The sequence below is a fragment of the Denticeps clupeoides genome, chromosome 10 (assembly GCF_900700375.1).
Source record: "Denticeps clupeoides chromosome 10, fDenClu1.1, whole genome shotgun sequence".
Classification (NCBI taxonomy): Eukaryota; Metazoa; Chordata; class Actinopteri; order Clupeiformes; family Denticipitidae; genus Denticeps; species Denticeps clupeoides.
In genome coordinates, this window is record NC_041716.1 from 5,158,145 (window position 1) to 5,181,309 (window position 23,165).

The 23,165-nt window shown below is 43.9% G+C and overlaps 2 protein-coding genes across 2 annotated transcripts; both read right to left on the minus strand.

Annotated features, from left to right (window-relative positions):
- Positions 1 to 532: 532 nt before the first annotated feature.
- plp2b (proteolipid protein 2b) lies at positions 533 to 9,018 on the minus strand. The gene is made up of 5 exons (XM_028994165.1): positions 8,719 to 9,018; positions 3,493 to 3,648; positions 2,464 to 2,562; positions 2,106 to 2,202; positions 533 to 1,578 (listed from the first exon to the last, which is right to left on the minus strand). Exons 1-5 carry the CDS (start codon positions 8,815 to 8,817, stop codon positions 1,565 to 1,567), a joined length of 465 nt encoding a protein of 154 aa, XP_028849998.1. The 5' UTR covers positions 8,818 to 9,018; the 3' UTR covers positions 533 to 1,564.
- A 2,887-nt stretch (positions 9,019 to 11,905) lies between these two features.
- LOC114798576 (synaptophysin-like) lies at positions 11,906 to 22,908 on the minus strand. The gene is made up of 7 exons (XM_028994379.1): positions 22,820 to 22,908; positions 21,565 to 21,630; positions 15,399 to 15,523; positions 15,120 to 15,318; positions 14,841 to 15,032; positions 13,936 to 14,265; positions 11,906 to 13,644 (listed from the first exon to the last, which is right to left on the minus strand). The coding sequence occupies exons 1-6, from the start codon at positions 22,835 to 22,837 to the stop codon at positions 13,966 to 13,968; spliced, it is 900 nt and encodes a 299-aa protein (XP_028850212.1). The 5' UTR covers positions 22,838 to 22,908; the 3' UTR covers positions 11,906 to 13,644; positions 13,936 to 13,965.
- Positions 22,909 to 23,165: the final 257 nt, after the last annotated feature.

Genomic DNA, 23,165 nt, shown 5'->3' on the forward strand with positions numbered 1-23,165 from the left:
CGCCTGTGGATTTTTTTTCCGGAATTCTGTCTGATAACGCCCTCTAGTGGCTGAATCTCACACCTCACATCTTATAACACCCTTACATCAAAGATAAAGATTTTAGACTGATGATTATCCTGATTATTTCTGATATACAGTACAGGCCAAAAGTTTGGACACACCTTCTCATTCAATGAGTTTTCTTTATTTTCATGACCATTTTCATAGGTGGATTCTCACTGAAGGCATCAAAACTGTGAATGAACACATGTAAAAAAAAAAGGTGAAATAACTGAAAACATTTTTATATTCTAGTTTCTTCAAAATAGCCGCCCTTTGCTCTGATTACTGCTTTGCACACTCTTGTGCATTCTCTCGATGAGCTTCAAGCAGTCCAACAGTCTTGAAGGAGTTCCCAGAGGTGTTTAGCACTTGTTGGCCCCTTTGCCTTCACTCTGCGGTCCAGCTCACCCCAAACCAGCTCGATTGGGTTCAGTTCCGGTGGCTGTGGAGGCCAGGTCTCCACAGTCAGAAGACATATACACACTGATTTAGTGACAAAAGTGTTTTATTGCTTTTTTGCATCTTAACATAAAAACAAAAACCGATATATTAAAACACAATGGTGAAACCCTTTTACAAAACTGTAAAGGTCTGCATTTAATATTAGTTCTAAATGCTTTAGAACATGAAAAGTTACACGTTTCAAACCTTTATATAATATTAGCAAATGGAATGGCAGTAAACAGTGTTACCCCACATGTAACGTTTCCTGATGAAGCAGGCATAAGACAGGTAAGATGCTTGCAAGACTTTTCAAAAGATAAAAACTTCTGCTGTGAGAGGTCGCTCACCGCAGTGGCAGTGCAGTGAAAATACACAAACCTGTGGAACGGCACGAGTACAGTAAACGAACTACAGCAGCTAGAGGGATATATTTGGCAACATTACCGTTCGGGTTTAGAACAGAAAGCACGCCTGACGGCACAAGGAAATAATTTGACTGCAGTTCCTGAGCAGGGCACAAAACCAACGCCGGTAAGTGAAACAAAGTGAAGTTCCTGCAGAGATCAAAATGGCATCAAAATGGCGCCAAACCAAATGCTACCACATCACACTACACCACACTACTTGTTCAGTGTTGTTAACATCTTAATAAGAGGTTATCGCGGATGGGTGTATGGGATTTTATGATCATGGATAGTTACCCGGTTTCCTAGGATCATTCAGAAGAAGCAATTGATACTACATTGTGTTATGTCTGAAATTAAAATGTTAATGTAGTACTTTTACCCTAAAATAAAATAGCACCGATTGAACTAAAAACACATTTTCAGCCTTTTTGTAATATTTACAACCTTCCCTTTTATTGGAGTTGACGTGGTTCGGCCTGACTGTACTGAAGCTTTTCTCTCAGTCGTTTGATCTTGCTTCTTTGTATAAGAACAGAAAGTCCGTTTTGTGCATTTTGTCTTCACCATCTTCACCATATTTTGCGTTGCTTCAAAAAAATAATTGAAAGTTGCTGTGGCATATTGGTTTTCCCTATTTTTGTCTGCAGCAGTACCATCGCAGTCAAGCCTTACACCCTGTCATCTGGAAAGACAAAGAAGCACAGAAAATAACTTTAAAAAGCTTTTTTTTCCATCTACAAAATTGTAAATGTTACTAATAGCATTATGAAGGAAAATCAATCATGTGACAGTATTACACCACATATAAAACCAGACAATTTGCAGTTCACAGCCACGTTCACTAGGTGGCAGTAATCAACCTGAGCATCTGAACCAGGAGAACAGGAATGCGGTCTGCTCTAAAACGGAAATCTGTGTTATGGCTGCATGCACGCGTTACAGATGTCATTGAAATTTTGTGGTCAGTCGTCCCACATCTAACACGAGCCCCCCACGGGCTGAAAAAGTCTTGCTTGACCTGCCTCATTTCCTGTGCATTTCCCATAAAATGAAACCACCGTGTAAATGCGCTGGCATGATGAATCATCTCTTCCTGCTCTTTATTTCAAAACTACAGATTCCTACCGAGCTAAACATCCAGATTTCATATAATATAGGAATGCATATATTACATTGTGTGTGTGTGTGTTTAATGGAACGTGTGTTAACCTGTAGGGGCAGCGGTGTGCTGTCTGTTGCTCTTGATCTGCAGGAATATTGTGTAGGTATCATAAGCAAACAGGACTCCTGCCAGTAAGCCAAATACCTGCAGAAAGAAAGGTCAGCATGAGCAGAAGAATGGGCTGTAGAGCAGGATAACAGCAGTACAGTATATGCTGACAAAGGCAAGAAAAATGATGAGGAAGGAAGAGTTGGTCATGGCCTTGTGTTAGGAAGTTGGGTTTAAACCTGGAACTTTGTGCCGTTCTGGTTCATAGGTGAGTTTCTTACCCCCATAGGCTACCACCACATATATAATGATATAGAAAGTCTACACATCGCTTTAAAATGAAAAAAAAAGTCTCACCCCGCCAGCGATCAGAGCGCCATCCCCTGAGCCTCTAATTACAGCGATCAGAGAGGTGATGAGGAACAGGCCTGCACCAACTGCAGCGCGAAAGAAGTCCTGCAGAAGAGACACAAGTCACATGAGCATCCTATATTCTCAAAACCACTCAACATTAACAGGCCTAAACTAAAATAATGTAAATTCAACGTATTAAAACAGAAACAACAATAGCTGGAAATTCCGTGACGTTCACAGCTTACACTGCGCAATAAAAAACTTATTTCTGATGTAAATATGGCTATTTATTGATTTGCGTACATGAAAGGGAACACTGTGCGGTGAAACACTGGCACTTGTGTATTCTTTTCTAAGGCACAACGCCAAAGGCAAAGTTCAGTAGATTAGCACAGAGGCGGCGGTATCTAAATGCGTAGCACTGCCTTGACTGTGTTTATTTATGGGGCAGTACAGACTTTACATCTATCTCTTATGCACTGGTAAACTGTGGAATGATGTTTATCTAACTAAGGGCAGTGGTTGCCTAGCGGTTAAGGAAGCGGCCCCGTAATCAGAAGGTTGCCGGTTCGAATCCCGATCGTCCACACACACACACTGCTCCCCGGGCGCCTGTCATGGCTGCCCACTGCTCACTCAGGGTGATGGGTTAAATGCAGAGGACAAATTCCACTGTGTGCACTGTGTGTTGTGCTGCTGTGTATCACAGGTGACAATCACTTCACTTTTATTATTTTATTTATATTCTATGGTGTCTCGCAGAGCCAGGAACCTAATTCTAAATTAATTAACATTAACAGAAATGTGTTAAAATAATTATTGGCACTAGTATTGCAAGGAAATTTGGTAAAGCGCAGAAAACGTCCACTGATTTTTGACTAATACAATAATTCCTTTATTTTGTGTGTCAGAGCTGCTGCCCGGTACACTTCTGTCTTCGACCCCGTGCCATCCCATATTTCCCCTTGCTATTAAGTATTTAGTAAACCAGTACCACATGCTGTAGTCGTTGCACAACATGAATGCACTCACAGTCCAAATCCAGTTAATCACTAAGAACTGCTTATCCAGCTCCATCATGAAGACCACCAGGATGATAATGGCGAATATCATCTCAATGATGGGCACCGTTGAGTATCCTCCATAGCTTGAGGCCGCAATGCAGATTATGTTCAGGAAGCAAAGGAGCTGAGGGGCAGAGAAAAAAGGCATCAAAATTAAAACCTGTTTCACAAGGAGACACAGACTAAGTAGAAAATGGCACTGAGATGATCTTAAGCGCTGTTTTCACATGAATGCATATACCGAGTGAATGGGAGAAAAAAACAACACGGTTTTCAGAATTCGTAGAGCACCCCAAACAACTAGAGTAACACTGGGGCTCACATGGATTAAAGCAAAAAAAATGTTTTATGTGTGTTTATGTGTCACAATGGCAGAGGTCAAAGTTGAACAATGCTGCTGGCCGCTCTGCGCACCGCTGGCCACTCTGCATTTAACCCACCACCTTGGTGAGCAGCAGAGTGAACACTCAACCTTCTGATTATGTTTACCTGCTAGGCCGCGGCTGGTGCGCTCAGTTGATGGAAATTCCTCATAGTGACATAAAACAACAAAAATGCATAAAAAAAAATCATATAAAAAAATAACAGATTTGACATATTGTATTGTGCTTACAGCAGTCACCATTCTAAACAGCTAGATCAGGGTTTGGCAACCTTTAACATGCAAAGAGCCATTTGGACCTGGCTTATAGGGCATATGTGATGCATATTTTGAGGGACAAAAAAGATAATAATAATCTTCATTATTATTTTATTGTATTGTTTTTATTATATTATCACATTCATTAATCTTTCGTATTACAATAAAAGTAAGATACACTTAAATTTATATTTATTTTGTAAAGGCACATGGAGCGCAGTGTAAGGGTGTGCCCCGACCTAGAAGCAGCACACCCATTCTTGCAATACCACCTTACACCTTGAGAGGCAATAGTGAGTTACAGAAACTTTAAACAGCGTGTCCAGAACGTTCACTATACAGCCCACTACGTCATGAGCAAGTCTTCATTAGTCTACATTTTGACTTGTTATAGAGCACTTGATGCACTAAACAGGGAACTAGTGTATATTTCATACACTGCAGTCAGCCCTGTCCCCCTATCTGATGCAGTACAAAAGTTTCATATTTTTACAAGTTGCACCTTTAAGCAACACCTTTAACATTTATTTTACAAACTCATTACAATGAGGAATATGCACAGTTATCCTTACTTTATAAATGTGTAAAAAGAATGGATCGGTATGCTTAATTTGATCAAATCAATGAAAGGTTTACCCTCTTGTTGTGAGGTGAGTGCTTGGGGCGAGGATCTGATTGGACACACGTCAGCCGGTTTATGTAAAGCTGAGGTTTTACAAATCACTGCCAATCCCACAATTCCAAAGGCACGGTTGTATCTGGGAATGAATGGGGAGTGGGAGTGACTTGCAGCGGCTGCTCCGGCGGGAACGCGGCGTAACACTTGGGCATAACATTCCTCACATCTCCTCCCGGCCTCGTGTGAGGACAGCCTTAATTACTAAAACATGTCCGTGTTGGGAGTGAGACGCATTCCTCACAGTGGCACACTGCCCCGGTTTACTGGGACGGGGGCCATGTTCGGTTTTAACCCTTCTGGTTTAAAAAAATTACGCAGGCGGGCCTTTAGGGCACGCCTCTTCATTACATCACTCCTATTCTTTGCTCCAACTTCACTCGCTGCAAACTGCTGTAAAGTTTGCTCTTCTTTTGAATGTGCAGAGAAGAAAAAAAAAACCCAGAACTGTCGGGTTGCTGCAGACACAGTCTCTCCATTGTCCTGGTGGGACTCTTTTACTGCGGAGAGGAGGGCATGAAAAGACAGAGAAGTAACTCGTTTTAATTTGGAATACTGCAGGAGCTGTGATCGTTTCTATTTCATAAAAATGAAAAAAAAAAAAAATCCTGAGCCTGAATCACGTAGGTGACAGATTATGGGTCTGTGAACCAGAAGACCCAGGTTCAAACCCCACTTACTACCATTGTGTCCCTGAGCAAGACACTTAACCCTGAGTGTCTCCAGAGGGGGACTGTCCCAGTAAATACTGATTGTAAGTCGCCCTGGATAAGGGCGTCTGATAAATGCTGTAATAAATGTAAGGTTTGTACAGGGAGGGGTCCACATGTGATGGTATAATCAATGAGTCATGAACCCAAAGTGCACAGCGCTGACAAACGCGGCGGGCAGATGCACGACGTCAATGAACAGGCCGTTTATCAGCAGGCCGGCTACACCTGTGGCTGTAAAAGTGACACGACTTTGACGGGGTGGGGTCAGCTGTCTGGAGCGCAGCTGGGACCAAGAGGAGCAGGGGGGGGGGGGGACTGGAATAAAATGCCTGCTGGCTTCGCAGTGGTTTTTAAAGCTCAGCCTGCCACCTAACCCTGATCGCACTGCAGCGTTGACCTTCCCCGCATGCGGTATATACCACAACAGCGCTGCTGAGCTACCAAACTCTCCGGCACATAAATCTCTGAAACATATAAATAGAGGGTTTTCAAATAGGGAAAGCCCAAAAGGGATTTTCCACTGGATGGGGAAAAATTACTTTCCATAAGGGTGATGTCAGAATAGTGCATGTTAAAAAGGGCTTTTAATGGGTTCAACGCACTGTTTAATTGATTATGTACACACACAAAATATGCACAAATGAAAAATCATTTAAAAACGGTTACAGTGTGCTTTAATAAACCAAAAAATCTGGTGACATTATTCAATTCTGGCAACATCAGTTTTTCATTAATGTGTAAATAAAAAAACAATTTACCGGGCACATTTTCTGCACTTTTCAGTCATGCAAAGCTTTATAAAAAAACACATGCACGTTCCTACCTTTCCATACCTGATACACAGCAAACACCAAGCCAAACTACAAAGTCATCCTGTTGCATCACCATGCAACTGCCCTACAGCAACAATTGTCACGCATCCGTCGGCATTACCAGCTCAGCTCCACTAAATAGTTCCACGCTCCCCCCCCTGCCCGCCATTCCATATTTTCGGTTTCATCTATACATACAGGGTTTCATTTCATATTCTTTCTTCTTTCTGTGTCAAAATGTGGAAGTAAGTATTTGCCTGCCTCAGCTTTTTTTCTGACATGGCAAAGCAAAAAATAGCAGCCATGGGAAATGCCACCCTCAACTGAATAGGAATCTGCCACAGCGTGGGGTCTAAATGCAGCTTCGCCTGCGGGCCCCGTGCCACTTTGACACCTATCCTGCTGGAGGTCTGTAGACTGGCCGATACAAGAAAGGAGCGTCTGTGCCTCGCCCCGGGCTGTTAACCCCCGATGCAAAGAGATCAGGGCCCGGCCCGTGGGCCGCGGAGGGGCCCGAATGATGCAAGAGGCCACGCCTCCCCCGACACGCGCATGTATCGGGGCTTTATGCGCACCCGAGACTGGCACAAACTGCCTCTGTCGAACAGCGGGGCCCGGACCGGGCCGAGGGCCGCGAACAATGAGGCTCTCTGTTCCGCCGGACCCCCCCCCCCCCGGCCGCTCCGAGAACACCCACGGCCGAGGGCTCCGGCACCGCGTGCTTGAGAAGCACCGCTCAGGGGGACGCGAAACAAACACATGCACTTATCTCTGGCCAGCCCACGGCGCGCCACGGGCGCACGCGCAGACGGGCCTCGTGCCACCTTTATTCCACCTCACTCTGTAGGAGGCCTCGACCCGCGTCCAAACCTTATCGGCGAAGGCGTGTCGGTACTTTACCTCCCGACCTTTTCAAACGCTAGTCCAATTGAATTCACCAACCACAGGTACTGTAACAGTACCTATACTGCCAGCGCTTGAGTTAAAAATGCAAAAACAATATTCTATTTTTTTATTTTTTTAAAGCAATGCATCACAAAAATGTCAAATATTTCCAGCACGGTGGGGAGCATGGGCAGCTAAAGATTTTTTTTCTGTCTCAGCGCCACATTGCCGCATTGCTTGTGTGTGCATGAGATACCGCTGGTGCGGGCGTCAACATATTTACAGAATAAATTCAGTTGCTACTGCAGAGGTGACATGTTATCTTATATCTTTTTTTTTTTTTTTTTTTAAAGCTCACTCTTCGAGTTTCTATTAATCTGACTTTTGGAGCGGCTTGGGTCGATGATTTACAAAGCATTCAAACATTAGTGAGTATTTGAACTAAATCCTTATGCTGAACTAAGCCTGCACTGCTGCTTCCCTTTTTACACTTATGCTGTAAATGTGAAAAATGAGATCAGTAGAAAATCGAGCCTGTTGGGAGTTGCCAACCCTGGAGTGACATACTCTGTCAGGTGCTTAACATACACGCAGCCTACAGAAGTGTCCCGATGACAAAAAAAAAGATCAAAGGGTTTGATGCCTACTAAAAGCCAATTCTATAATGCATATATACTTATATTTAAATTTACAGCATTTATCAGACGCCTTTATCCAGAGCAACTTACAATCAGTAGTTACAGGGACAGTCCCCCCTTGGAGCAACTTAGGGTTAAGTGTCTCGCTCAGGGACACAATGGTAGTAAGTGGGATTTTAACCTGGGCCTTCTGGTTCATAGGCGAGTGTGTTTCACACTAGGCTATTACCACCCTCATTTATTTACAGCTTTTATCAGACGCCCTTGTTCAGAGCGCCTTACAGTCAGTAGTTGCAGGGACAGTCCCCCTGGAGACACTCAGCCTATAAGTGTCGTGCTCAGGGACACAGTGGTAAGTAAGTGGGGGTCTGAACCCGCGAGCTCAGGCTCCTCTGGTCCACTAGGCTACTATACTCCACACAGGCGCAGTTCTCACTCAGGGGGGTCACGAACTGTGCGATTCCAACGTGCACCATGACCTTTCGGGCCATCAGGGCTCCAGTCACACCCAGCACCACCCCTCCACTTCTGCGCATGCACGTTACTCACACGTTACGTGCACGGTACTCACGCGTTACGTGCACGGTACTCACGCGTTACGGAGCGCTCGACTGTGCAGCTCCACAGCCCTACATGGTCTTTGTAGTTTTTTTTTTTTTTTTTGCGCTGTTTCTAAGTAACCGGCCTCTGTTTGCAAAACCAAGAGATGTCGGTCGTCACGGAAAGAAGCGTGGGCCGCGCAGTCACGCCGAAAAGTCGATATATATATATATGTGTGTGTGTGTGTGTGTGTGTGTGTGTATATATATATAGAGAGAGAGACAACTCACAATCTCCGCCGACAGTATGGTGCCTTTGCGGGTCCGCACGTAACTCTTGAGTTTCTCCAGACAGTTGGCGGCGGGGCTGGACTGCGTCGCGTCTGCCATTCTGCTGCTCGCTCGCTGCTCCGCTCCGGATGTTCTGCTCCTCGCGTTTTAAAAGAACAATCGCAAAGTAACGTCCGTGTCCCGTGTCCCGTGTCCGTGGTGTCGCCTCCCCCCCCCGCACAGAGTTAAAAAAAAACCCAATAATAACAACAACAAGAAAAACGCTGCGTGCGAGCAGACGGGAGCGGAGAGAGTACCGGGGAGTAACGGGGAGTAACGGGGCGTTGGCTTCCGAGTCAACTTTCAGGGGAGGAGGAAGAGGAGGAGGAGGAGGAGGAGGCCTGTCCCTCCGAATTTCTGCCATTAGCCTATTTGTACCGGAGCTGGCTGGTAAGGGCAGCGTCTGAAAGACAGGAAACGAGCTGGGTTGGATTTGTTTAAAGTTCTTTTTTTTTATTTGTCTTTGCATGCACCGAAATGCAATTTTATATTAAATGTACAGTACAGGCCAAAAGTTTGAACACACCTTCTCATTCAATGTGTTTTCTTTATTTTCATGACCATTTACGTTGGTAGATTCTCACTGAAGGCATCAAAACTATGAATGAACACATGTGGAGTTATGTACTTAACAAAAAGTGGAGAACTTACCTCCACAGTCACCGGACCTGAACCCAATCGAGATGGTTTGGGGTGAACTGGACCGCAGAGTGAAGGCAAAGGGACCAACAAGTGCTAAACACCTCTGGGAACTCCTTCAAGACTGTTGGACCGCTTGAAGCTCATCGAGAGAATGCCAAGAGTGTGCAAAGCAGTAATCAGAGCAAAGGGCGGCTATTTTGAAGAAACTAGAATATAAAACATGTTTTCAGTTATTTCACCTTTTTTTGCTAAGTACATAACTCCACATGTGTTCATTCATAGTTTTAATTTCTTCAGTGAGAATCTACCAACGTAAATGGTCATGAAAATAAAGAAACACATGAATGAGAAGGTGTGTCCAAACTTTTGGCTGTACTGTATATAATATATAATATAATATATATACTATCGTTCTTTGAGAAATCACATCTTCCAAGGGTGTTGATATAAAAGACATGAAGACATATAAGATATTAGACTTAGACATTATCAGTGGTAAATGTAATTCCCTACTGTACTTAAGCAGTTTTTTTTTACTTTACTAAAGTATTTATTTTTGAAGAGACTACATTTCAAAGTCAAATATCGTACTTTTTTCTCCAGTGCATTATGCAAAATCTGTATTACCTTTTTACTTATGAGTTTATTACGTAGCGACATAACTGCTGCATAACTGTTTCTTATTTTATAACCCCCTGGCTTAATAACAAATTATTCTTTTGCACACAGTCTGCGCACCTCCGTCCAGAATCAGCCTCTGTTCACTGAATGTTGGTGGGAATCTGCAACCAGGATTTTTTTTTCCAAAAAGAGCAAATTTTAAACATGCTCTTCATGTTCAGTGCAGCAGACAATCAAAATATTACCAACGTCATCATCCCTACATATAGTATAAGACATACGTATGAGTCTGTATAAGTAAGTTTATGGTTTGGCATCTAGTAATCTAGTGTAATTACATGAACTATTTTTCCTCTAAGTAGAGTCTATTCAAAACTGATGTTTGTGCCAAAAGTGAGTCTAAAATGAATTGATCAAGCAAGCGCTCTCTTATCAGATGTTGTCCAGTTATGTCCTGTGCAACCGGTTCATTTTACAGAAAAGTTGTACTTTTCTCCTATAACCTGTACAGTATTTTACTTTTAGTTAGTATAGTTTAGTTTAGTGTGTATATTCATATATATATTTCTTTTATGATTGCATTATGGGGGGGTCTGTGTGAAACATTATTTCAATACACGGTGTACGGTGTATACTGTTGTACTGACAATAAACCAATCTTGAATCTTGAAAACTAATAATAGAACCATTATAGAACATTAGAACCAATAGAACATTAGAACCATAATAAATCACTGTACTTTTACTGCTAATACTTAAGTTCATTTAAAGGCAAATGCTTTTCTACTTTTACTCAAGTAGTATTTTAAAGGGAGGACTTTAACGAGTACGTCATCCACCACTGGACACTGTTGATGTTGTAAATGACTCTGGTAGCAGGAAATGCCTGTTAATGATGGAATATCCGGATACATGTACCAGGAACTGTGTTTATTAACCAGAGTCTGTCAATATAAAAACTTTTCTGCTGAAAACAGTTGCACTTATTCAAAAAGCAACAAAACTATTTTATTTTTGGGACACAGGGCACAGGATGGGGACACAGGATGTCCTGCCCATTGCAGGACACAAGCCATTCACTCACACCTTTCAATTCTTCGACGGCAGGAGGAATTCGGAGAACCCAGAGGAAACCCATGCCAACACAGGGAGAGCATGTTATCTCTGGCTTGAGCCAGGGTTTGAATGTACAACCTTGGTGTTGTGAGGACACATGACTAACCGCCGTGCCACTGTGTGCCCCAAATGAACTCGATTTCTGACTGTGTTGTTCGGAGGCCTATGCAAAGTGTTTAAATTTCAGCAAATTATAACAGTAGTGATGGTTTTATTGATTACGGTTATTTCCTAACTTGGTTTCCTGGCGGTAAAGGTGGAAATGACATGACATAAAATCAAATTTGCGTGTAGCACATGTTTAAAACTATCCTGCAACCTGGGTGATAGGGAGTTCGTAGCAGACCACAGAGTCACAGGTTCAAACCCCACTTCCTACCATTGTGTCCCTGAGCAAGACACTTAACCCTGAGTGTCTCCAGGAGGACTGTCCCTGGAACTACTGATTGTAAGTCGTTCTGCATAAGGGCATCTGTAATGTAAATGTAACTTGGGGAAGGACTGACCAGAATGCTCACGTCAAGGGTTTGTGTTTTACAGTAATTCTTTATAAGGTATAATGGCCTGAAAACAGAGCAGTAAAGGAGAGGTGTGGCCATATGCTGAACAGACATTAAAAAAAAGCATTTCTGCCCACTTGTGGCCATTTGCTAGAATACAACCTTTTTTTTTTTTTACAGCAGGGACTTTGCTTGGTGGTGCCAAAAAAAAATAAAAAATCCACAAATGTGATACGGCATCAACAACCAAAATAAGCATGCTCACACACTTTTAACTTCAACAGAATAATGTCAAGTTTATTTAATTTTGTTGCACATGGATTCCATATAATAAGAATACAACATAATTCTGCAGAATTCCGGGTCATCTTCACTCCGAACGGAAATAATCGGTAATACTAATAAGAATACAGTGTACACAGGAACACAGCACTACCCAAAAGCATTGAGAGTATCACAAGACATCGTTTACCACTAACAATAAAGTATTTTATGTATTTATATATAGGCTATTTATAAGAGACACACAGAGAGAGAGAGAGAGAAATTGGCGGGGTATAGAGGATGCAGGCTCCGCCCCATTCATATGAGTTTGCTGCAGCAGAATGAGACTAATAAAACAGAGTGTAAAATATCTCCGTGAGATGCTATTAACATGGTTTCAGGGGTCTTTATAAAAAGAGGACAATTCTAAACAGACCCATGTTGGCATCTGGTGGACCCACAATCAGTGCAGTTACTCTCAACAAGGTCAGGAGAGGTCACAACAAGAGCAGATTTAATCTCCTGCAATAACCCTTCACGGACGTTCGGTCGCACAGCCCCTACTGAAAGCCGAGATACAGCGTATGCAGGGAAGGTGTATGGAATACGGGAATGCGCAGCGATCGGGGAGTGACATGGCCGAGATGCCGTATAGAACATTTGTGCGTTGGTCCCAGCATCATGTCTGTGGCCGTCATATGCAAATTATCCGATGCACACACTTTTGCTGTTCCACTCTCTCATAAGCAATACTGCTGGCACCATGAACATGCTGATACCGTTTGGAGTATATCGGTAAACGTTGATGCATGCACTCTACAGCAGAGAGTGGGGCTGACTCAGCAAGGGGAAATAAATGAAAATTCTCAATTTTACATCATTGGATGAATTTTTTATTCAGTCTCAGAATCATAAGTCTTCGGGAAATAAGAGCATTGGTGATGTTCTACAGTTCCTGTAACAGCAGAGCAGGTTATTAGCACATACCAAATGCTACCATGCGCACGACTTGCTATGAACAATTTTGAACGTTTTCACATTTCAGGTATTGAAGAGGTTTTCTCGAACACGTGGTACACAATAAGTGTTTGCGTAGACATATATTCTTCAGCAAAATAATTTTTTCATATAAAGAATTTTGTACAAAAACAAAACGGAATAATACATGCAGAATCAGCATTCTTGCATCATTGTACCTGATGTATAAATGCCAGCGTTCTCAGCTCATTCCCTCTCTCTGCACCATCTTCTACTCTCACCCACTTCATTATCTTCATTACCTCTCTAATTTTATTCCATTCCCAACTAACCCTTAAAGAAATAAAAAAAAGTTGGAAAAAAATTCATCCCTCTGATCTAAAATGAACCAAAATGTTGTAGAGAAAAGGCAGAGGGAAACAAACGAAAAAACCCACAAATATATAGCTATTTATATTTATTTATATATCTATATCTTTTTTTTGTTATTTATTAATGTTTGGTAAAGTATTCAAGTTTTTCCATAACAGATCACATGGAACAATCCCTTGTGGTCTCCTGCGGCTGAATACAGGCTTGAGAACAAACAACATGTTAAAATTAGGACCCAGCTTCCTCCTCGTGCCCACACAGGGACGCCCCCCGTCAAGCCGCCAGACACCCAAAAACCCCACCCCACCCTCCACCCCCCACAGACGCAGAGACGAACGGAGGAGTGTGGAATTGTGGGTAGCAGTCAGCTTCCACACCCCCCAGTTTCACCTCCCTGTGGACATACAAAGTCACAAGGAATTACTTTCCTGAGCATCACACAGTTTAATTTAATTTCATTTATTGTAACTTACTCATAAGTAAGTTATTAACACTTGATAATCATGCATCCGAACCACTGGCTCTTTGAGTTAAACTTTCATGACATTTCCAGCTATAATATAGCTGTGGGTGTTGTTGCTAGGCAACAATGTGCAGTCATGCAGCCAGGCAATGACCAGTAAAAATGAGAGAATGATATTTAAAGAAATGTGGTCTCAGCCAATGACAATGCGGTAGAACTCACCAGCAAGAATCCACCGCTCTTCTGCCAGCCTCACATCTGATTGGCGAAGGAGGTGGGTCCGCCTTGACTGTACCCTCCCTGGTTGTAGTCTCCGCCCTCGTTGTAGCTCTGTTGGCCGTAGTCGGGCTGGTAGCCCCCCTGGGAGCTGGCGTACGGGTCCTGTTGTCCGTAGCCCTCCTGACCGTAGCCGTCCTGGCCAAAGGAGTCGGGTGCGGGCTGCTTCTCCTGGGATGGGACGTAGGTGCCGGCGAAGGCTGCCATCCAGCCGGTCTCCTTGAACACAAACCACAGGTTCCCCGCCCACAGGACCAAGTTACAGAAACCAAACGCCTGCAGAGAGAAATGAGGGCGATTAGTTAAAGATACAATGAATAGTTACAAAATGTGGAGAAATGGGGTTTCAAGGAATCTGATCAAGTATGAGCAGCATGGGACGATTTATGTATCGCTGGATGCTTGATAATAACCTTGCGGTGTTATAATATGCTCTGTGAAACAGTGTTCACATGGCATTACAATCTGATCTTTAAACAGAGGCTATGCTGTGAAAAAGATGGATTCTAATTAGAATTGTACATACAGAGAAAAGTATCAAATGATTCAGCCCACCCTGCATGTTCCAATATACCCTCATGGATCACGGGATTTGCAATTCATTTTGAAATTGTTAACTCGTGGGGAGGCCTTCTGCCCATTGGCGCTTACAGTCTAACAGGCTCGGATGCCCAGTGTGGAGATCGTTTCTTCTTCTGCAGTCCCAGAACAGCAGACATCACTGTAGCACCAGAACCCGTTAATCTAGAAGCGGCAATGGGCGAAAGAAGGCCTAAACCGAAATCCGTGGCCCAAGAAACACGGTACGGGCCACAGAGTGAGATGTTTCTGATGTTATTGATGCTGCGTACCACAGACGTGTTGAGCCCAGACACCACAGGGTCGGCGACTTCACGGCAGCGGTTCTCCTCGCGGTCACAGGCAGAGATGAGCGTCTTGACCCGGTCAGGATCGGTTGCCGTCTTAACATTTGACAGGCCCTTAGCCCACGCCGAAGAGCTCACCAACCACATGAACGTAAAGACGGCGGTCACGATAAAGTCCTGCGGAGGGAAAGCAAACCGCTCGATATGAACCGACAGAAAAAAGAGAAAGCAGAGATGCGATAATGCAAGAAGGAAAGTACTCACTAACTGAGCCCCCTTGTTTTTTTCTTTGTATTTGTCCAGGATGAAGACGTAGACGGACAGGGCTGCCATTGAGTACAGGAAAGAGAAGACGCCGATGGTGACGAAGAACTCAGCCGACGAGGAGTAGTCACCCTCCAAAAACAGGCGCTGCGGATTCCCCCCGGTGCACGTCGGGGCGTCAAAGTACACTTGGTGCAGCCTATAGAAGACAGAAGAACAGAGGATTATTTCTGTCTCCGCACACTTAACGTGACGCGAGCAAGTCGCCTCGCTGCTGACCTGAAGGGGTACTCAAACTCCACCTCGATTTCGAGGTCGCTCTCCGACCGGTTTTTGCAGTCCACGCTCATCTTGAACATGCCGGAGTAGCCGCCACATGTTGAGAATGCAAAGATTGCAAATATCTGGGAAAAGAATGCAATAAAGGAGCTTGAGGAGAAGGAGAACTGAGCAGAAGAGACAGAGAGAGAAAAAATGTGGGGCAGTGTGTGGGGACGGTGCTTTGCTCAGTGGCACCTCAGTGGCACCTTCTCATTATGGGGCCGCTTACCTTAACCGCTGGGCCACCACTGCCCCAGCCTTAGTGCATCTTTGGAAATTTCATTCCACCTTATTTGTAATGACACTGTAATGTGACCCAGCTGCCATTGAATGGCATTGCTTTGGAACATCTGGATGATAGATTAAGTAAATAAATCTAAAAGAATACATAAATTATATAAATCTCAGTTTCACAAAAAGCCTTGTTGCCATGGGTAACCATGGGTAAACTAGGGTATTGTCACGGCCGTATGGCATGGCGAGGCAGGTAATCTGACATGATGACAAGACTTGAAGATGAAGAAGGACGCATTCGCACAACGTCACGAAACAGTGAACAGTCAACAGGACAGGGGAGACATCCGGTAACAGGTGAACAGGTAACATGTAACAATGACCCGACGGTGAACAGACACGAACAGGGCAGCTTTATACCATCAGACACAGGTGAACACGATCAGGAAACATTACACAGGACGAACGTGTAACAGGACGAGCGAGTAACCCCTTCTGGACGGGATCATGACAGGTATATTCAAAATATTCAATTCAGTGTTTAACTATATACGATATTGGCATGGTTGTGCCAGTTCACACTGAAAAAGAACTTGATTAAAGATCAATTGATTTAGCTTTAAATGCTAATGAAGAGGAAAGAGGCGGGACGAGGAGCAAAGCGGCCTATCGAAGTGATCGGGCATTCGTGGAAATTACATTTTTTTTAATTCCCCTATTATTCACAGTTGCAAATATGAATTATTCTCATTCAGCAGTACATTAATAACACTGGATATTGGAGGTAATCAGGTCATGTTATTGCACCACGTTTTGTGAATGACATTTTCTAAATCTAAGAAAAATATTCTTATATTTATTGTGGTTCACTGGCAGCCTACTGAACTTGTGAGCCTCCTCAGGTGCGCGCCTTTTCTGGTCACATGACACACTCCTAACGCTCCACCATCTGCTGTGACTCCCACTCAGCCCGGGCTCCAGCCAATCACGGCTCGCGGCCGACAGCAGCGCAGGTGCTGCAGCTCAACGCAGCCATTGCCCAGGTTACAGCGCTGCACCCATCACCATGGTTACCTAGACACTCAAAGCCGTCTATGTCTGCAGGAGATGGGCTCCAAGCGGCATGGTGAATGACACGGCTTGTGCTGATATGTTGAGAACGCAATGCTGACGGCACACACACACACACACACACACACACTCAGACTCTCTCCTACACGCACACAGGAGATTAGTCGGTCAGACTATTTTTACCACACCCTCCCCTCCCTTCAGGCCAGATCCGATTGAACGGAAAATCTGGCTATTAATCTGACTGAGGTGCCCCGCCATCTGTCACCAAACACTCGACTTCACTAAGGTCCTGTCACAGGCGCACACCTCGCCAAACACAAAAGCAATCTCAACAGCTAATTCCATCCCTGTTCTCACACTTCCGCACGCCCGCAGTCCAAAGGATCCGCCGGCAAGGAGGCACATGAAACACACAACACTCCCACGTCTGATGCAATAGGATATTAGACCAGATGAAAATGCCTTTGAACACCGTAGTGGTTCAGGAGCCAAAAGGAATCTCCTTCCGAAGGACCCACCACCCGCTGGGGCCAATCTGTTAAAAGCCTGAATGCATCATTGTCCCTTTAAGTCTGAAGACCTTATGGACATTAGAAAATTACTATGGAAAAGAGTGTAAAGATTGCGAAATCTGTAGCACTGAATTGTTTAGTTATACTAGGGAAGAGTTTTTCATCACTTTTTATGTTGTTTTTGGACATAAATGACTATATATGACTAATTCCATTCGTGGCCAAAGTTGTAATTAACACTCAGGGAGGGGGCGTGGTTCCAGCTTCATCATCTCATGGCAGTGACTACTATTCGGTTTTATGATGTGAGAAGACCTTGCATGTTCTCCCTGAGTTTGGCCTATATAATTGATGGGATGAACTGTTGCTAAATCCTTCATCTTATTTTGCTTACATGATCTGTATTGATAAGCTTTTTTTTTTCATCCAAATTTGCATATGAAGGCCATAGACATGATTCCATCTAATAACTTTCAGTCCCCAAACTCGCATTAGTTTCTATTGGCTGATTCAGCCGCATTCTCTGCAGGTACACAAAGTAATGGACAGATTCCTGGACCTTCAGGATCAAAGGGTCAAATGTCAAATTTACACAAGAAAGACTGAGGGCTGGACTTTGGTTGCTGGATCACACAACAAAATGTGTCCTCTGCTTTTAACCATCACCCTTGGTGAGCAGTGGGCAGCCATGACAGGCGCCTCAGTGGCAACCTTCTGATTACGGGGCCGCTTCCTTAACCGCTAGGCCACCACTGCCCTCAGCATCATGAGGGTCATACTGTGTAACCACGGCTACCTTCTACCCAGACGCTGATATGTGCAGTGCGTCCTGTGCCAGACAGACTGAGCGAGTTGATCACAGTTTAGTCGCAGAATGAATCCGAACAGAACAGAGCAGGAGACACCTTGTCGTCACCCCGCAGGCAGGGCTCTACTAATGCCATGGCAACACTATACATCGGGGACGGCTGAAGAACCACGGTACCGTTTCTATGGCGATCTGGCAACGGGGCGGATATCTCACCTCTCACTTCGCTGGGCACACATAAACAAGAGCGAGTTAAACCCAGAACACACACACACACACACACACACACACACACACACACACACACTTTCACAGGCAGATAAAACAACAACAAGAGTAAAGGAAAGTGGCGGTTTATCCCTTCGAGGTGTGCTGCCTCAAGGCAACATATCAGGGCAGCCACATTAACTCGCACTGCATGAATACGACATTTATCTTATTGTCATGATCCAAACATTACCTGACACCCCACTCCAGGCTTTCCCGATGTCCTGTATCCTCCTGACTAATGTACCCTGTAGTGTGTTAGAAACGTTCCTGTATGTTTCCTGGTCTGCATTATTTCCGCCATGTACCATGTGTTGTTAAATCCCTCTGTTTTTGTTTTCCCCGAGTCAAGTGATTGCATCCTCCCTGCCCTGCACCACCACTCTGACACCTATATATATATATATATATATATATGTGTGTGTGTGTGTGTGTGTGTGTGTGTGTGTGTGTGTGTGTGTGTGTGTATATATATATATATATATATATATATGTGTGTGTGTGTGTGTGTGTGTGTGTGTATATATATATATATATATGGTTAAAAATATTCTGAAAACCACCGGCAAAAACCCAGAAGGTGAATTTATTAAACAGCACCATATCGACTCCTCCTGCTGTTCCTGAGTCGGCGGGGCGTTTTTTTTAACATCCTGCTCCCATTGATACCGTGTGATGGCTGTCGTCCACGGGACCAGGTATTTTTAGGGAGGCAAGAAAAAAAAAAGTCCAATTATCCATAGATATGTGGCTGAGGATGCCTCGGAGAATTCATAACTGCAGCATGAGTCACCCAACAAGTCCCCACACACACACACACACACACACACCTCAAAAAATGGAATGCACACTCAGAATTAAGGACTCCAGTAGTTGTGTGCAGGTTTTGTAAAGAGCAGTTACAACTTTAATTTCTTGTGTTACTCTCTGGTATTATATTGCAAAAAACATATAAGTATAATCCTTACCCACATGTTGATGTTGGCATATCATTAATTAAAACAATCCTATTCAGACATAAATAATGACCAGCAGCCCTAATATAGAGTGTATTTAACTGTACACGTGCATTAATTAATAAATCAAACATGACTGCACCCTGCATGGTGCTGAGGGGTTAACTGCCACGCCCACATTCCCGCAGCACCCCGGACAACACCCCAATTTAAGGTGACCCTTCAGGACCACGGCCAGGGCCACTCCGACTCGGCCAGACCAGCAGTCTGGGCCTGGAAGACCGGTGCATAACAACTTTGTCATTCCCAGACAGCTGTAGCCACAGCAACAGATATTTCACCAGAGAGGAATGAATCCCAGCGTTCTTTATCTTCCTTCAGCCCACAGAAGCTGTCTCTGTCCGCCATTGTTTCAGTGGCCGCACTTGTTTTTATTGCTGTTCAGCTCAAACATGCAGATTTATTTCTGTACAAAACACCTTGTCGACTTTTTTTCTTTTGCTGATATATTTCGGTTTTGTCTTCAAAACTTTTAGGTTCCTCCAACTAGTACTAACTGGACTTAATGTGAGAGATTAGTGGTGGGAACGGCATTCATGGCATATTTAAATGCATTCAGAATAAATGACTTTACAGACCCTGTGCTGATGAAAAAGAAGGACAAACGGAGGAGGCAGTATGGCACCTGGGTACGTTTCTAAAGCAATATAACAATAATAATATGAATAATGATGCCAATATGGCAGGACAGCCAATGGCCAAAATATAACAAATTAATATAGTGATTTATTAAATGGATAAGATTTTAACACAGTTTCTACAGGTAGCCCTGCACTAATAATAAAAAAAAATCTACATATTTTTATTTCCAGTTGCCTACTGGATTCATGTATCCATGTGACATTGAGACTAACATGCCTGGCCAATCCCAGGAAGTGAAAATGGAGGCTTATTTACAGCCTGTACCCGGTTTGTGAATGATCTACTGCAACTCCCATCGACCGGTGTCTGCCCCCTCCCTGTCCCATTGTGCTTTATCATTTCATCTGCTCCACCCACATGTCCGTTTTCATCCATCTATCCTATTTTCTTGCTCTTTCAGAAACTCTTTCAATGCAAATATTCACAGAACGTCAGTTCTAGTCATGGAGTGCATATCGATATTGGGAAATATTGTTATTGACCTCTACAGGTATCGATGGGCATAAGGATATGAGGTTTGCATGAATGATGTATGCCAATATTGTGATATATTGTCATTAGTCTCTGCAGGGATCAATAATGGAGGTTTATAAAATGTCCGCAATCTTTATTGAATCCATTCATATCCATTTTGTGACCTCTGTATTGTGATACATGCCATGTATGAAGTACCGGCCTACGCTCAGAACTACTTTAGACTCTAGTGCATTATGGGTAATGGGGGAAAAGACTGGTGCAGCTGCTGCTTGCGTTCCTGTGCATCTCCGTGAACGTGACCAGCAGAGTGAAGCATCATGGGAGCATGTCACACAGAGATCAGCACCTGAGAGGGGGGAGGATCACTTCCTCTGGATTACAGCGCAGCAGTGGTGAAAGGTGCTGGACACAAACACTTAAGCACAATGGCCAATTATACGGATCCTCATGTCTAATTTTGCAAAACATCATAACTGAGCCCCTCAATCAGTAAAATACTGAAAACTATCTGTGCATAATTCAAAAGTACGCCATGTTGGAGAGAAAAACCTCAGACCCCCTGCACTGGGATTTATAAAAAAGCAAATTCTGTTATGTGTCTCATGTGTCCTGTTTCAATGTCATCAATCTATCAAAAAACAGTTTAGAAAAATATGTTTGTAGGGGCATGTCTCCCAGGTATATTTTGACACTGTGCAGAAGGGGTGGGACAATAAAACAACATGGCCACCTATCCTGTTACTTCTCTCTGACACAGAATCAATATCCCTGCTCAAATGACTCAGATTTACTAAAAAAAAAAAAAAGACATATTTTGGCACAGTTTTATTGACTTGGATTGTAGACCACAGTCCTGCTGAGTGTCCCTGACTGTCACTGTGGCACAATAGCTGCAGGTGTCGCCAGGTCACCTTATTTAAAATCTTTTTCTCTGGAGGAGTATAAATCAGGCTCGGCTAAAGTTTGTTTCGCATGAATCATCACTTTTTCTACCAAGACGCTCATTATTCAAACAAACACACACACACACACACACACACACACACAGAGGTGTGCTCTTCTTAACAGGAAGTGTACAAAAAACTGCGACTTACCCATTCCAAGAGCTTTATAAATCCCAGCGGCTGTTTCACAATCGTGAACTGCCCGGTGGCAACCAACTGCAGAAACAGAGCAACGTATTAATTGATATAAATAACAAATATATACACTCAACTAAGGGGGCGGGGTAAGAGTGGGTGGAGCTAGGGCGGGTACCCTCACAAGCATTATAATAACAAAAACATGGTCCAAGATATTGGACCATTTTTTTTGGTGACAAGTTGAGAACTGGAATATATGTAGATGTGTACATTGGGTTGTATATGCATGAAAACGTGTGTATATACTTTTGGGTCTGTATGCATATATATATACACACACACATCTATCAAATATAACAACTAAAACATGAATCAATGATTTTGATTTTTAATAAGATTATTAACATTCTTTTCAGTCCCCCGTTTAGGAGAGGAATTGGGGGGGGGGGGGGGGTGTGGGGGACCAACAGTCCTTAAAACCTTAAAGCAAGAGATTTTAAAGCTACTTTCACCCCTTTTTATTAATAATTTGTCCATAGCTGGCTGAGGGAAGGGCCATATTTCGTTCCTTATATACGCAATTGCGGATACTGCTGGAGGAGTGAAGACAGCAGTTGGTCCCTGATGGAAATTCGAGCTACAGCGCCTTTTGCCCCGCAGTTCTGCAGACATTGTGAAAAAGAATGTGCAGCAGTTCGGACAAGGTCGAAAAAGAGAGAGAGAAAGAAAAAGAGAGAGAGAGAGAGAAAGAGGGGAGAGAGAGCATTAGCATTAGGAAAAGCAGCTTATCCCTTTTTTTCCCATCATCCTGCGTGCAACCAGATATCTGGCGTTCAAACGTAAAGACGCAAAACGCTGTCGGTGCGCCGCCGACCGACTGCGCATGTGCGGGGAGGTTTGCGTAAAGGTGTTATTATTATTTTTTTTTTTGGCTGTGCGTGGAGTGATCAGCGTCTGAATCATTGCGTGTCCATTAAACCCGCAGCCCTTCCAGCGTCGACGGGTCGGGGGAATGCGGCGAACCGGGGGTGTAAAAGAACATTTAAAAAGGCGACCGTGCGCAAATCTCCGCCGGAGGGAGGTGGCGCGTTGCAGTGCCTGAATAATTCATTTATTTACGGCGAGAGGGCCCTGAGGCGCGCAATGGTCCGAGAAGCCGCGACATAAACTCCCGACCCCACCACCGACGTTCCCCCCTCCTGGCCCGCACCTCTCCACCTCCACTGCGGCGTTTTCACCAGCCAGAGACGCGTCACGGCGCACCTACCTGGTTCACAACATCCATCCTGGCCGCCTGCTCGTGGTTAAGAGGATCAGCGGAGTGCGGGGCGGGAGGCGGACGCGGGAAGGATGACGCTGGCGGGGGGAGGTGGGGGCGGCCCTCCTCTTTCTGCCTCTTTTCCCGCAGATCGTGGAGAGAAGATGCGTTCCGCTTATTCATCTAATATACAATGCATAACACGCTAATAATATAAATAATAGAAAAAAACACACTAATATCACGTATATAAGGAATAATTTAATTTCGTATGTATGTAATATTTTATTGGCCGTAACACAATGAGAAATAAACTATATGAATGACGTCATTCGGTTCTTTGTACCAAATATTC

Excerpts from the sequence above, each read along its gene's own strand:
- plp2b (XM_028994165.1), bottom strand. The coding sequence starts at position 8,817 with ATGGCAGACGCGACGCAGTCCAGCCCCGCCGCCAACTGTCTGGAGAAA. Across the intron at positions 3,649-8,718 it reads CCATACTGTCGGCGGAGATT|CTCCTTTGCTTCCTGAACAT; the intron begins GTGAGTTGTCTC and ends TCTGCCCCTCAG. Across the intron at positions 2,203-2,463 it reads GCGCTCTGATCGCTGGCGGG|GTATTTGGCTTACTGGCAGG; the intron begins GTGAGACTTTTT and ends TTCTTTCTGCAG.
- LOC114798576 (XM_028994379.1), bottom strand. Across the intron at positions 15,524-21,564 it reads TTATAAAGCTCTTGGAATGG|ATATTTGCAATCTTTGCATT; the intron begins GTAAGTCGCAGT and ends TTCTTTTCCCAG. Across the intron at positions 14,266-14,840 it reads CTGGGCTCAACACGTCTGTG|GCGTTTGGTTTCTGTAACTT; the intron begins GTACGCAGCATC and ends TTCTCTCTGCAG.